The sequence below is a fragment of the Thamnophis elegans genome, chromosome 16 (assembly GCF_009769535.1).
Source record: "Thamnophis elegans isolate rThaEle1 chromosome 16, rThaEle1.pri, whole genome shotgun sequence".
In the NCBI taxonomy this organism is placed as follows: Eukaryota; Metazoa; Chordata; class Lepidosauria; order Squamata; family Colubridae; genus Thamnophis; species Thamnophis elegans.
In genome coordinates, this window is record NC_045556.1 from 8,072,361 (window position 1) to 8,088,056 (window position 15,696).

Below are 15,696 nucleotides of genomic sequence, written 5' to 3' on the forward strand. Positions count from 1 at the left end.
AAATTTATCCACATTTACCTTCACGTGCTTAGTGGAGGTAGCTCTTAGCTGATCTGCCTAGACATATTTAAACCCTGAAAGGCTGTGTCTGATTATAGATAGTCTAGTTGAGATACACACCTGTATGTAGGAAATGCAGTGTTAGCGTTGATAAATAATTGTTTATTTATTCTTTGTATTTATTTGTTTTTCCCCCTCCCACAATTGATTCACGTATGGTGAATCAATCTTGGGTGAATCCGTAGCACGGGAATTCCCCCCCCCCCTTCCTTATTAGTTTCTCTTTGGGCCTTTGGAGCTGCAGTAATACTCCTTTTAAAACCAAAGCTTGGAAAATATTTCAAAGCTTATGATCCTCATTTTTGCTTTAGTTAGGATACTTCTGTTTCACTCCAAGCAGAATAATCCTGAAGAATAGGAACTTCTTAATAGATACCACTTCATAATGCCAATGGTAAGGCCCCACTTGAAATACTGCATCCAGTTTTGGTTGCCACGATGTAAAAAAAGATGTGGAGACTCTAGAAAAAGTGCAGAGAAGAGCAACAAAGAGGATTAGGGAACTGGAGGCTACAACATATGAAGAACGGTTGCAGGAACTGGGTAGGTCTAGTTTAATGAAAAGAAGGACCAGGGGAGACATGATAGCAGTTTCCCGATATCTCAGGGGCTGCCCCAAAGAAGAGGGAGTCAAGCTATTCTCCAAAGCACCTGAGGGCAGAACAAGAAGCAATGGGTGGAAACTAATCAAGGAGAGAAGCATCTTAGGAAACATTTTCTGACAGTTTAAAACAATTAATAAGTGGAACAACTTGCCTCCAGAAGTTGTGAGTGCTCCAACACTGGAAGCTTTTAAGAAGTTGTTGGATAACCATTTGTCTGAAGTGGTGTAGGGTTTCCTGCCTAAGCAGGGGGTTGGACTAGAAGACCTTCAAGGTCCCTTCCAACTCTGTTATTCTATTCTATTCTAGATACGTTTTAACTAATACATTTCTTTGTCCCCTTTTGCTTGTAGGAAACCAGTTATAGGGCCCTTAAGGGCTTGGGTTACTTAATAATTCACTGGGGTTTAGGGACCAGCATTAGCCTAAGATGTTAGGTGTCTGAGACAGAAAATCAAAATACTTCCTAGGATGATAGAAACGTAGCAATCACCGAATTGTATTTAGGTACAAGTGTAGGTGGTCTATGCAATCCTGTTAACCGTTACAAATGGTAGATTTTCTGCCCTCCCAATTGTGCCCTATAGGCTCCCCCCTTTCCCCCCCGCATAAATTGTCCTCTTTGCAGTAGCTATGGATGTAAAGTAGCATTTACACCAGCCTTAAGCATTGTGTGGAGTTCAGCCCCTGGAATTGCTAGGGGGAGAATTCTAGAAGCTGAAAAATCCACGCCTCTCAAGCTTGCGGAGACTTGAGAAACGGCTCCCCAGAAGGTACCTACCTGCTTCGTGGTTTCGTAGCTCAGAGAGTGTCTTTGAAAGAAAACCCGAACGGGCAAACATGCTTGCGTGGGATCGCCCCCTAGTTCTGCTTCATGGGTGAAGTCAGTTCAAGCCAAGGTGCTTTTTTTTGAAAAGGGAACTGGGCTACCTTTTCCCATGAAGACGTTTCGCTTCTCCAAGAAACTTCTTGGAAGAGAAGTGAAGGAAAAAGAAAGTCCAGTTGTCTTCAAAAAAAAATCACCTTTGGGACAACCATGACCTCAGAATCTCCCTAGTTCAAGGCAAGGGACGTTTTCAGCCTCAAGACACTCAAAAAGGGTTTAAAGAACCTTCTTCTGGTTTTCTTTCTTTCTCTCCCCAATCAGTCGGTCGCTTACTCCCTATCAGCAGCGGTTGAAACGCTCAATCCGTGCATGAGAAAGTCTTTCAAACGTTTCTCCTTCCTGACCTTCCCTTCCCTCTTGGCCTACCTCAATGGGCTTCTTGCAGGCTTCTGGAATCTCAGCTGCAAACTCAGAAGAGAAGCCACGAGAACGATCTGGAGGCCCTCCGTGGAGAGATCCAGAGTCTGAAGGAGGAGAATAACCGCCAGCAGCAGTTGCTGGCCCAGAACCTCCAGCTGCCCCCGGAAGCCCGGATAGAGGCCAGTCTGCAGCATGAAATCACCCGTCTGACCAATGAAAACCTGGTAAGGACTTTGCGTAACTCAGTAGTCCGAAAAACCCAGCTGTTCTGACCAGGGGTGGGTTGCTGCCAGCATTACTGCCGGTTCGGTGCTCGCAGAGCTGGCAGCAGATTCGGACAGGGAGGAGGTTGGGGAGGAACCTGGGCCAGTCCTGGAGTCTGGGGAAGGCTCTGAGGAGGGCTCTGTGTTGGAGGCAGAGAGGAGGGCCAGGGCCGTCTGACAGTTATCAGCTGCCTTTGGAGTCAGACATCAGTGAGGCAGAGGAACAGCTGGAGCCTGTTCCCAGTGTGTGCCTGCACAGAATTGCCAGAGGAAGGGAACAGCTAAAGAACAGGGGTCGACTTGGGAGTAAGGCCACAGGTAGACAATGAATGGCCCCTCCCAGAGGAAATAAAAGAGGAGTGAAAGGGGAGTGGAGTTTGCAGGAGACAATTAGTTCGCTTTATTGGTTCGTGACTCTCCGAGACGCCTTGCCAAGTTCTGCAGACATCGGCCTGGCAGCTCTCCAAGCCTGATAAGGTCTGTGACTGTAAATCCTCCCTCGAAAGACTTTGCTGGATGCGAATGAGCAGAATTCACAGTCAATTAATAAAAGGTTTTTTGTCGGGACAAGGAGTAGAACATGGAAAGGACCAGATAATTTTTGTCTCAGCAAATCTATCCAGAATAGGAACAGGCCAGAAGTCTGCCAAATGTTTCTGAAGGTTTAATGAGGATTACCGGGTGCCCCATATCTCCTTAGTCCTGTGGGAGAGAATCTGCCAGAAACCAGGATGCTTGGATCTGTTGCATCTCTTGAACGAGGTCACTTAAATCCTCTGCATTTCAATCGCATAGACAGCAAGGTTTTTATGTAACATCTAGGCCACGCGAAGGCTTGCCAATATTATCCAGATGGTGGCACTGCCTTCCAGCTGCCCTGAGTTTTCTCTTACGGCACTAACGGCATCGGTTTCTGCTTTGTCTGTGTTCTGACCTAGGCTTCCCCAGCGGCATGAAGCTGAGTCCTCATCCCAATAAACCTCTTTTATTTAATTTGCAGTGGAATTCCTCTCCAGCAAAGTCTTTCCTCTCCCACAGTTTTTCAAGATGGTTCACAATTACCGATCTTTATCAGGCTTAGAGAGTGGCCAGGCCGATATCTTTCAGACACCGCAATACTTGGCAAGAACACAGGAATGAACTAATTGTCTCCTGCAAACTCCACTCCCCTTTTGCTCCTCTTTTATTTCCCTCTGGGAGGGGCCATTCACCCTCCACCTGTGGCTTCACTCCCAAGTCAACTCCTGTTCTTCAGCTGTTCTCTTCATCTGGCAACTCTGCGCATGCGCACACTGGGAACAGGCTCCAGCTGTTCTTCTGCCTCACTAATGTCTGACTCCGAAGGCAGCTGATAACTGGCATACAGCTCTGGCCCCCTCTCTGCCTCTGACACAGAGCCCTCATCAGAGCCTTCCCCAGACTCCAGGACTGGCCCACGTTCCTCCCCAACCTCCTCACTGTCCGAATCTGCTGCCAGCTCCACAACAGTCTGTTGCTTTCTGGTTCCTTTTAGCCTCTTACATGTTTTGTCCTCCATTTTTGTTGGGTAGGATTTAATGGAGCAGATGGAGAAACAGGACAAGACAGTCCGGAAACTGAAGAAGCAGCTGAAAGTTTTCGCCAAGAAAATTGATGAGCTTGAAGGTACAGTATTTGCCTGCGGTCAAAATGGTTTCTGCTTCTAAACATTAAATACAGGCATACTTTTTTTAAAAAAATCAGTTTGAGACGAGGGTTTCTGAAGTTGCTCCAGAAAAATAAGAGTGGTATTCTGCAATAATAATGAAGATTGGATACACCGAAGGAGCTGCGCAGGTTGTCCTAAAACAGTGATTGCTAACCTTTTTTAGGTTTAGGTTTATTCGATTTATATGCCGCCCTTCTCCCAAGGACTCAGGGCGGCGTACAACATTAAAAGAAACATATAATACAAAAGTTAAGAAGAAATTAAACAGGATATCCCAAACCCAATAAAAATTGTCAATGACACATTTTTTTTTAAAGAATTAAAATTAAAATTAACAGTAATCAATAATTTGATTACCCATCTAGGTAACAACATCATCAGTGCTAGAAAGGAGTGGGGAGCAAACCATCTCGCAGCAAGATGGGCAGCAAATAAACTTACTAAATAATAAAAAAAAAAACTAGCATATTTTTCGGAATATAAGATGCACCTTCCCCCCCCCCCAAAAGAGGGTGAAAATCTGGGTGCATCTTAATACACTGAATACAGGATTTTTGGCCTCCCTGAACCCCGCCCCTTTCACATAAATAGATGTGCAGAGGGTTTGGGGGGGGGGGGGCTGTAAAATGCTCCTGTGGGCAAAAACGAGAAAAAACCAGGCTGGTTTTGCTTATCTCTCCCCCCCCCCCGCCCCCCCAGCCTTCAGGAGCACTCTACAAGCCTCCTAAAGGATATGCATGCCCTTTTTTTTGGCAAAAAATGGGCCCGTTTTTGCTTGTTTTTGCCCTCCCAATCCCAGGAGCACTTTGCAGGCCTCTCAAATTCTCTGCAGGCCTCGTTTTTCACAAAAAAACGAGGCTTGCAGAAGGTTTGGGAAGTCTGCAGAGTGTAAAAAAGATTTTTTTTTTAAAAAAAAAATTACCTCTTCAAAATCTTGGTGCGTCTTATACTCTGAAAAATACAGTGAATAAATCCTGGTGCAAGAGGAAATGATGCTTTCCCAACTAATTAATCTTCGTCAGAAGACCAGATGCCCTATTTTGCCACCTAAGACAATCTCATTAAACTGGTCCCAAAATCTGCTCTTGGTTTGCTTCCTAACCCATTCTGCGTCCTTCACCTGATTGTGTATCGCCCTTTGTAAGGCATTTTCCCAACCGCACGCCCGATGGGGGAAAGTTGCTCTCGTAAAGATTGCATTAAGGGAGTGGCCGAGATCAAATCATTGCCTTCCCTTTGGCACACACTAAATATAGCCTGCTGTGTTGGCTGTGCAAGTGTGTCTCAGGCTCCTTGAGTTCCTGAATTCAACAAGGTGTGCGGGCAGACCAGGAAAATGTCAGAGCTATGTAGAAACTCCGGATACTAGAAGCTTTCTGTTATTGACCGTCTGCCGGTTAGCCTTAGCGGTTTTTCCAGTTGTTGTGTGTGATATTTTTATTGTCCTAGACTGACACAAGGCCAGGTAAAGTTTCTAGCTCTTCAGCATTCCAGAGCATATTTCTTAATTGAACTCGCATGGTGAGGGCATTTTTTTAGCACTTTGTTTTTTACAAAAATGATTGTTATTTCCTACGGGTTCTATAGATCCATAGCTTTTCTTTCTTTCTTTTCTTTTCTTCTTTCTTCTTTCTTCTTTTCTTTCTTTTCTTTCTTTTCTTTCTTTCTTTCTTTCTTCTTTCTTTCTTTCTTCTTTGTTCTTTTTCTTTCGTCTTTCTTCTTTCTTTCTTCTCCTTCCTATCATTATCCCCTCCCTCCTTCCTTCCTTCCTCTCTCCCTCCATCCTTTTCTACCTTCCTGTCATTCTCCTTTCCCTCCCTCCTTCCTTCCCTTCCTCCGTCCTTTCCTTCCTTCCTGTCATTCTCCCTCCCTCCGTCCTTTCCTTCCTTCCTGCCATTCTGCCTTCCTTCCTTCCCTCCCTCCTTTCTTTCTTCCTTCCTTCCTTCCTATCATTATCCCCTCCCTCCTTCCTCCCTCTCTCCCTCTGTTCTTTTCTACCTTCCTGTCATTCTCCGTTCCTTCCTCCTTCCTTCCCTTCCTCCGTCCTTTCCTTTCTTCCTGTCATTCTCCCTCCCCCCTTTCCTTCCTTCCTGTCATTCTCCCTCCCTCCGTCCTTTCCTTCCTTCCTGTCATTCTCCATTCCTTCCCTCCTTCCTTCCTTCCTTCCTTCCTATCATTATCCCCTCCCTCCTTCCTCCCTCCCTCCCTCCGTTCTTTTCTACCTTCCTGTCATTCTCCCTTCCCTCCCTCCTTCCTTCCTTCCCTTCCTCCGTCCTTTCCTTTCTTCCTGCCATTCTCCCTCTCCCCTCCCTCCATCCTTTCCTTCCTTCCTGTCATTCTCCCTTCTCCCCCTCCTTCCTTCTTTCCTTCCTTCCTTCCCTCCCTCCCTCCTGTCATTCTGTCTTGGATGTCCAATCTCTGCCACTTTAACCACCTGTGGACTTCAGCTCCCAGAATGGCCGGCTGGGGAATTCTGGGAGTTGAAGTCACTGGTCTTAAAAAGTTCCCACAGTTGGACCCACCTGGCTGTAGAGCTTTATGCGTGGTTCATAAACCACATGTACTTTCTCAACAACAAGCAAAGCTCCTAATGGATTGTAACTAATCCACGAACTTTCGGGAAGAAAACTCCACAGTTCGGTGTCATCTTCCTGGATCGAATCTAGCTTTTGTTCACCTCCTGTTCCCTCTTCTTTTCCTTAGTGGGCCAGATGGAGAACATTTCACCTGGGCAGATCATTGACGAGCCCATACATCCCGTGAATATCCCAAGGAAAGAAAAAGACTTCCAAGGAATGTTAGAATACAAGAAAGAGGATGAACCGAAGCTCGTTAAGAATCTCATCTTAGGTGAGAGGCGTTTCTGCTTATAAAAAGCGCCGTGTGGGGGTTTTGCAAAGATAACATCGCTTCCCCCCCCCATTATGTACAATTTAATTGTTAGTCTACTGCACAGCAAATTCCCTTTTCTCCTTCAGTGGCTTTGCGCTCTTCTGTTCTATAATCAGCCCAGGTAATTTTTTTAAAATAATTGGCGACTGCACAAAGGAAAACAAACTTGGAATAGAGTCGACAGCGTCCATTTCAAAAGAACCGAGAAGTATTATTACTTGAAAATACTTTAAAACAAAACATTTGCCTTTGAATCACTCTTGATTCCTTGAGACTGCTTGAATAAGTTCTTGGCGGCTTTTTCAGAAGTGAGTTGCCATCGCTTCCCTCTTAGGGCTAAGAGGCACTGGCCGGGTGCCGCACTTGGCTTTTCGCCTAGGGCAGGACAAGAACTTGTATTCTCCTAGTTGCCTTAAGCCACTTCTGGCTCTTTGCCATTTTATTAGGGCATTTTAAATACGCTGATGCAATATATCAATGGTGGAATGGTCTTCTGACTTAGGCTTCCTGATAAACCATAAATATCATACGCTTAATCCCCCAAACCCTCTCTTATTTAGACGGCTGTGAATTATGATCATTCACAGCTCGTAATGATTCACAAGTAGTCTGTGAAGAGTCCAGCAGATGTCTGTCACAGTCTTTCAAGGCAATGCTGATAAACACCCACCTTTATCTCCCTTGAAACGTTGCCAGAGACTTAATTGCCAATTCCCTTTGCAAGGCCAAAGGGAGCACAGAGTCAAACGGAGCTTCTCAGAGTTTGAGCCGACTGACCAGAATGAACCAATTGCTTCCTGCAATTGGTTGGCTCCTCTTTTATGTCTTATGGGAGGGGCCAATCATCTCTAAGCCTTATTCTCGAGTCGCCCTTTTTGTCTTAACTGTTCTTGCCTTTTGGCAGTTCTGCGCATGGCGCAAACTGGGAACAGGCTCACACTGTTCTTCTGCCTCGCTGATGTCAGGCTCTGGAGGCAGCGCATCACTACCAGATGGCCTTGGCCCCCTCTCTGCCTCCGACGCAGAACCCTCGTCCGAGCCTTCCCCAGATTCCAGGACTGGCCCATGTTCCTCCCCAACCTCCTCACTGTCTGAATCGGCTGCCAGCTCCACAGGCCCCCGGCGGACCACAACAAATGGCTCAGAGCTTCGGTTTGAGACCTGAGTGCCACACAATGGGATGAGCTCCCATTCCTTTTTCCAGCTCCTCCCCACCTGGCCGTTCGAAAGCCTGCAAATGCGAGTAGATAAATAGGTACCACTTCAGTGGGAAAGCAATAGTGTCCCGTACCCCTTTGGCTGGCCAGATGAGCACAGAAATGTCTTCGGACAACGCTGGCTCCTTGGTAAGAAACAGAGATGAGCACTGCCCCCTAGAGTTGGGCACAACTGGGACAAGGGAAACCTTTACTTTTAAATGCAACGATCTATAATGTTGGACCTGCAAGCCATCTTTTGTTTTTCAGTTTCAGGCCTGCCTCACTTTCTACTGTGGAAAAATGGGAGTGGGGATTATATGGAGTTGGGTGATATGTAGCCATAATAACATTCTTCTTAGAAAGTCAAGGTCATCTTTGCCGGATCTGGATGGGAGGAAGCTGTCTTCGTGGCAGTGGAAGATTGAAACATGTGATAAACTTGTGGGTGCTGGGGAAGGATCTTGAACTTTCCACTGGGTGGGAAAAACTGGAAGTTTTCAGATTTGGGTTTCCCCAGATGTGCCAACACGGCTCTTTTAATAAATTGGAATTTTGAGGAACCTCTTGCCTCGGATTCTTACTTTATTTTAGATGCTGTTTGGAACCCTGACATATAAATTCCTCTTTGTGGCTTCTTTCTCCCTCAGACCTGAAGCCTCGTGGAGTGGCAGTAAATCTCATCCCAGGGCTTCCAGCTTACATTTTGTTCATGTGCGTCCGGCATGCTGACCACCTTAACGACGATCAAAAAATGAGGTCCTTGCTGACTTCTACGATTAACGGCATCAAAAAAAATCTGAAGGTCAGTTTTACGGTTTCAATTGAAATGTCAGCCCGGGGTTTATTAAAAAAATAATACTGTGGATGAGCTCCGTGTCCTACATAACCTGTCATGAAAACGCGACAGGCATATAAAGTATTTTTCTGTTAGAATAATAAAGGACAACTATCTCCCTCTCCATTCGTGGCACAGATTCCACGATGCGGAAATGGATTCAAAGAGAGTCCCAAAGGTGCTTAAAAAAATAAAATAAAAAGGCAGCTGGACTTTTGTTTTCCCTCGAAGACGTTTTGCCTCTCATCCAAGAAGCTTCTTCAGTTCTGTCTGAAACTTGTTGGATGAGAAGCGTGATGTCTTCAAGGCAAAACGAAAGTAAGTTTCCTTTTGAAAGAGCACCTTTGAGACAGCCATGACCTGGAGGACTGAAAACCTCCATAGACAGTTCAAAAAGAGGCACGTAGGATGCTGTCTAGAATCTAATGCTATGCAGAAGTGCTGTAACGTTTGCTTTTGTGAAAGAAAGGTTCCTTTTTCAATAATTTTGCATTTTAAACTTCCTTTAATGCGCGTTGCCTTTTATATAGAATAGAAATAGGGATAGGATAGGACAGGACAGGACAAAATAGAATAAGGAATAGAGTAGAGTAGAATAGAATAGAATAGAATAACAGAGTTGGAAGGGACCTTGGAGGTCTTCTAGTCCAACCCCCTGCTTAGGCAGGAAACTCTACACCACTTCAGACAAAGGGCTATCCAACATCTTCTTAAAGACTTCCAGTGTTGAAGCATTTACAACCTCTGGAGGCAACTTCTGTTCCACCGATTAATTGTTGTTAAACTGTCAGGAAATTTCTTCTTAGTTCTAAGTTGCTTCTCTCCTTGATGAGTTTCCACCCTTTTCATAATTATTACTGTTCCGTATTTTTGCTTTTAGAAAAGAGGTGACGACTTCGAAATGGTCTCCTTCTGGCTGTCGAACACATGCCGGTTTTTGCACTGTTTGAAGCAGTATAGCGGTGAAGAAGTAAGTCCTCCATTTTTGGTTTATTTTCCATTGGTGAACGCGCTTCAAAGGTTTGAAGTAGGAGATGAGTCTCATTCCTCCAGTAGGCTTAAAGAAAGTTAACCATACTGTTCTTTATCCAAGGGATTTTTTTTTTAAAAGTTGAAATCTGTTTGAATCAATGGTGGGATTCAAACTTTTTTATTAAGTTCTGTGGGCACGGCTTGGTGGGCGTGGCACAGATTGGTGGGTGTGGCTTGGTGGGCGTGGCAGGGAAAGGATACTGTAAAATCTCCATTCCCTCCCTACTCCAGGGGAAGGTTACTGCAAAATCCCCATTCCTTCCTGGTCAGTTGGGACTCGGGAGGCAGAGAATAGATGGGGGCGGGGCCAGCCAGAGGTGGTATTTACCAGTTCTCCAAACTACTGAAAATTTCCACTACCAGTTCTCCAGAACTGCCCAGAACCTGCTGAATGCCACTTCTGGTTTGAATACGACAGCATAAAATACGTTAATACAAACTTGGCTATTTTTATCTTTCTCTGCCTGCAGGGGTTCATGAAACATAACACATCTCGTCAGAACGAACACTGCCTAACTAATTTCGACCTTGCCGAGTACAGACAAGTATTAAGCGACCTGGCCATCCAAATTTATCAGCAACTTGTTCGAGTTCTAGAGAATATTTTGCAGCCCATGATTGGTAAGGCGAAACCTAAGGACATGAGAAAGTGTCCACTGGGTTGATGTTTTTTTCCTAATTAAGAAAGTCATCTTTATCATTTGGATTTTCCCCTGATAATGTCCATCGGTCTTTCCTTGCAATGACAGAATTTTGTTTTGTGTCAATTGTGTACGCCGAGTTCAGAGATTACTTTGCTACATGCTTAAGAGTTATTAAGCAAGTCAAATTATGGCTGTCTATAGCTACTACAGGTAGTTTTCGACTTAGAACAGTTCATTTAGTGGCCACTCGGAAGTTACAATGCCACCAAAAAAGTGACTTATGTTCACTTAACAGCCATCTCACTTAGCAACAGAAATGTTGGGCTCATCTGTGGTTGTAAGTCAAGGACTACCTGTATTTAGGATGTCCATGTCCTGTTTGCAGGACCCAACAGAGCTGGCTATTGAAAGCTTGTTAGGGGTATCTCTGTTGGGAGGCAGAAAGTAGCACAGCGGAATGTACAGCTAGAGAGAAGGAATGTTGCTAGTAGAAGAAACACACGAATAGAGTCTCAGACACTGCCAGGAAAAACAAGTAGCTTTACTACTAACAGTAGCTTCACAAGCAGTGATAGTAGATATTTGTCCAAACACAATTCAAAGAACAAACAATTGCTTAGAGTCGCAGTTCACGTTCCAGTCATCAATAGCAATAGCAGTTAGACTTATATACCGCTTCCTAGGGCTTTCAGCCCTCTCTAAGCGGTTTACAGAGTCAGCATATCGCCCCCACAGTCTGGGTCCTCATTTCACCCACCACGGAAGGATGGAAGGCTGAGTCAACCTTAAGACGGTGAGATTAGAACCGCTGAACTGCAGATAACAGTCAGCTGAAGTGGCCTGCAGTACTGCACCCTAACCACTGCGTCACCTTGGCTTGATTGGCACAAGGTGGCAAGAAAGTGACCCAAACTGTATTATATGTGTGTGTGTAAAAATGAATATAGAGACTATGATGAATTCACAAATGTTAAATAGCAATTATAAGAATGTATATTTAAGAATGAAGTTGAAAGGGGAAAGTTTAAAAAAAAAATTACAATGAGAATATATCTGCCGAAAAAAACCTCTGTTCTGGTGACAGGAAGGGCATCTGGCCATTAAACATTCAGCTAGCTCCATTCAGTTGCCCAGACTCCACCCCGCAAGGGATTATGGGGTCATTAAAAGAAGATGATTTGATGGAGACTTGCCTGTTTCAGAGATATTCTTTTTGTTGTTGTTGTCTAGTATGGAACTTTCTGATGTTTGCTTCCATTTTGGTTTGGCTTATGTTCCTGTGCCACCGTTGTTTTCTCGTCAACGGTGTCCTTACTTCCTTATATTCAAAACACCCATCAGCGTGTGTCCTTCCTTCTCTTGCTTTTTTTGTTTTCAGGAAAAGGGTTATTCCTCAGCTGAATTAATGACCCCTGTCCTCAGTTTCAGGAATGCTGGAGCACGAAACCATCCAAGGAGTGTCCGGGGTGAAGCCTACCGGCCTGCGTAAGAGAACCTCTAGCATCGCCGACGAAGGGACCTACACCTTGGATTCCATCATCCGCCAGCTGAACACGTTCCACTCCATCATGTGCCAGCACGGCATGGATCCTGAGCTGATCAAGCAGGTGGTCAAACAGATGTTCTACATCATTGGGGCCGTGACCCTCAATAACCTGCTGCTGCGAAAGGACATGTGCTCTTGGAGCAAAGGAATGCAGATCAGGTGGGGAGATCTCCTTCAGAATCTTTTAAGTCCTTTGAGACGCCTTTCTTGGCTGAGCAGGGAGGTATTTTGAGTCAGCTGATCATTTCGTGTTCTTAAGCCAAAGGTCATTTTGGGCTAGAACACCTGTGTTAGGTAAGCTCCCCATTGGGAGAGCGAGTACGTTCAGAGAAGCGTTGTGAGAGTTGTGTTGGAGAGCACACAAACCAGCATACAGAGACACTGCAGTTTAAATAGGCTTTTACTTTCGTGGAAATAGAGGTATCAGAGTCCATCAAACAGTCCAAGTCATACCCGGATAAGACAGTCAGTCGTCAACGTCTTTCAGTTAAGGGATAATCCAAATAACATAGTCCAGTATCATATAATCAGTTCGGTACTCAAAGTTTGCTAGCAGTTGCAAAACTTACAATAGCTCACAGCACTTTCTAACAGCCAGCTTCCAAAACACTCAGATCAGATCAGCCCAGCATCTAACAAACAGAGAGAGCTAACAGTCATTCTGGCTCCCTCTTATGGCCGATTGAGGAAAACAGCAACCAGTTACATTTTACAGTATGATTTAAAGAAACAGATACAGCATCGTTACATGATTTATATATTGCCAACCCAACCGTTAAGATTATATTCCTAACAACCTGTTTACCAAACAGGCAGGCCTCTAAGCGGTGAAGGTTGGCCTCCATATTTCTATGCAGGATGAATGAATGAATGATGCATGAATGAGTATTTCTGAAAGCATCCCGGAAAGTACCATATTTTTCAGAGTATAAGATGCACCGGAGTATAAGACGCATCGAGGTTTTGAAGAGGCAAATTTTAAAAAAAAGGTTTTGCAGTCTGCAAACCTCCCAAAAACGGCCCGTTTTTTGCGAAAACGGGCCCGTTTCCTACCCCCCCCCAAAAGGCCTGAATAGCCTTTAGGGGGCTTGCAGAGTGCTCCTGCGGGATGCCCCCCCAAACGAGCAAAAAATGGCCTGTTTTTTGCGAAAATTGGGCCTGTTTTTTGTCAAAAAAATTGCATGCATAGCCTTTAGGAGGCTTATAGAGTACTCCTGGGGGGGGGGTGGCAAAATTGAGCAAAAAACGGCCCATTTTTCACTCATTTCTGCCTTCCCCAGCCTCCAGGAGCTCTCTGAAAGCCTCCTAAAAGCTATGCATGGCCATTTTTGAAAAGGGGGTGGGGTTTCTGGAGGCAAAAAATGCTGCATTCAGTGAATAAGACGCACTCAGATTTTCACCCTCTTTTGAAGGAAAAAGGTCCGTCTTATACTCCGAAAAATACCGTATTTTTGGACTATAAGACGCACCGGTGTATAAAACACACCAAAATTTCAAAGAGGTAAGTAAGAAAAAAAAGTTTTTGTCCTCCCCGGCCCCCAGGAGCACTCTGCAGGCTTCAGCGGGGCTGGGGGAAAGGCAAAAACGCCCCCATTTTTGTGAAAAACAGCCCATTTTTCACCAGTCTTTTGCAAAAATGGGTGCATTTATGTCTTCCCCAGCCCTGCAGAAGCCTGCAGAGTGCTGCTGGGGGTTAGGGGAAGGGAAAAACACCTCCATTTTTGCAAAAAGCAGCCTGTTTTTCACAAAAATGGGGTGCAGGGGCGGGGCTTCTGGAGGCCAAAAATGGCTGTATTCGGTGTATACCGACATTTCCACGCTCTTTTAGCGGGTGGGAAGGTGCGTCTTATACTCCGAAAAATACGGTGAGTAAGTAGGTATGGTAGGTAAGTAGACAGGTGGATAGATGGATGGATGCACGGATAGATGGATGGATAAGGGGTTCTTGGTGTTCTCTGAGCTTGCTTGTTTTCTTACAGACATTTCATTGCCCAAACTCTGCAACATTATCAGTACTAGTCACTAACTCTGATGATGTTATCTAGTTTGGTAATGAAATGTCTGCAAGAAAACAAACAAGATCAGATAGCACCAAGGACCCTCATGTCAACCCTGAGCTACGAATATTCTCCTTTATTAGATGATAGATAGAAATCCTCCTTAAAATGCAGTGTCCAGAATAGAACACGGTGTCCCAGCATGGTTTGATCAAACAGAAGAAATAAGAAAAAATGTCACAGTCACTAAACAGGGCAGTTATTAAGCAAAGGCTACCTGTAGTTTGAACTCTTAACGTTACATTCTAAATGGGATATCCTACCAAATAACTTAGTTTTCATTGGCTGATTAATAATAATCCTTCCGATCGGTCTCCGAACACGCTTCAAGGTGCTGGTCATCACCTTTAAAGCCCTACATGGCCTAGGACCTGGATATCTGGGAGACCACCTCCTGCCACATACCCCCCAACGGCCGATAAGAACTCACAGGCTGGGCCTTCTCCGGGTACCAGCGACCGGACAATGCCGGCTGGCGGCTCCTCAGAGGAGGGCCTTCTCTGTAGCTGCTCCGATCCTGTGGAACGACCTACCCGTAGAGATCCGGACCCTTCCCACTCTCTCGGCCTTCCGAAAAGCCACTAAAACCTGGTTATTCCGGCAGGCCTGGGGCTGTTGACCTCATGAATGAGGTCCAGCCCCACACAGATTGAGTGTATGGTGTGTTGTTTTTTAAGCTGTTTCTTTTTAAATTGTTTCTTTTATTTTTAATTCCTTATTTTGTTTCTGTAAGCCACCAGGAGTCCTACGGGATTGGGCGGCATATAAATTTATTAAAAAGTTTTTTTAAAAAAGTTAAAAATAACAACAAACAATCATTGATTACATTTAAACCCTGCCTGATTCTTGGCTGTTCTTGGTGACTTACAAATGGTTAGAAATGGGGGGAAAAAAACAAAGCAACAGAGATGCCACAGAAACACACACAAGTCTATTGACTATTTATAAATCAGAATTCCTGAATGGATCAGTATGTTTTTCTGTCTGAATCAACACCCTGTTTCCCCCGCTCACAATAAAAGAACACAAATCGATGGCGAAAAAAATTCCCTCTATCCAACTTCACACCAAGTACCAGAAAAAGGAGGAATGGGGAATATTAAAGGACTAAAGGCATTCTGAGCATTCTTGCCCACAACAAGGAGCTGCTGTTTCCCCTCGTAACAAAACATTTGTGTTAATAATTAACCGAGCACCTCCGAGCAAGAATGCCTTCAGAAAACAATTTCCACTTAGGCGGGCTGACTAAACAAAGTTGCTAAAGGTTTTGCTTTATTTTTTTTCAAAACGCACCAAACCCGTAGGTACAACGTAAGCCAGCTGGAAGAATGGCTTCGCGACAAAAACCTGATGACCAGCGGTGCCAAGGAGACCCTGGAGCCCTTGATCCAGGCTGCCCAGCTGCTACAAGTGAAAAAGAAGACCGATGAGGACGCAGGGGCCATCTGCTCCATGTGCCACGCATTGACTACTGCACAGGTAACCCTCTTCCGGGACAAGAGCTACAAAGATGATTAGGGGACTGGAGGCTAAAAGAACGTATGGAGAACGGTTGCAGGAATTGGATACATCTAGTCTAATGAAGAGAAGGACTAGGGGCGACATGATAGAATTTAAGAATTCTGCAGAAGAA

At 44.9% G+C, this 15,696-nt stretch overlaps 1 protein-coding gene across 1 annotated transcript in view; it reads left to right on the top strand.

The window, feature by feature from the left end:
* MYO5A (myosin VA) overlaps nucleotides 1-15,696 on the top strand; it is an 82,143-nt gene that overhangs the window by 62,462 nt on the left and 3,985 nt on the right. Inside the window, exons 31-38 of the mRNA XM_032233588.1 lie at nucleotides 1,934-2,132; nucleotides 3,722-3,815; nucleotides 6,562-6,708; nucleotides 8,597-8,751; nucleotides 9,665-9,754; nucleotides 10,287-10,437; nucleotides 11,883-12,165; nucleotides 15,368-15,542. Coding sequence (XP_032089479.1) covers nucleotides 1,934-2,132; nucleotides 3,722-3,815; nucleotides 6,562-6,708; nucleotides 8,597-8,751; nucleotides 9,665-9,754; nucleotides 10,287-10,437; nucleotides 11,883-12,165; nucleotides 15,368-15,542 — 1,294 coding nt within the window. The remainder of the gene's footprint in view (nucleotides 1-1,933; nucleotides 2,133-3,721; nucleotides 3,816-6,561; nucleotides 6,709-8,596; nucleotides 8,752-9,664; nucleotides 9,755-10,286; nucleotides 10,438-11,882; nucleotides 12,166-15,367; nucleotides 15,543-15,696) is intronic.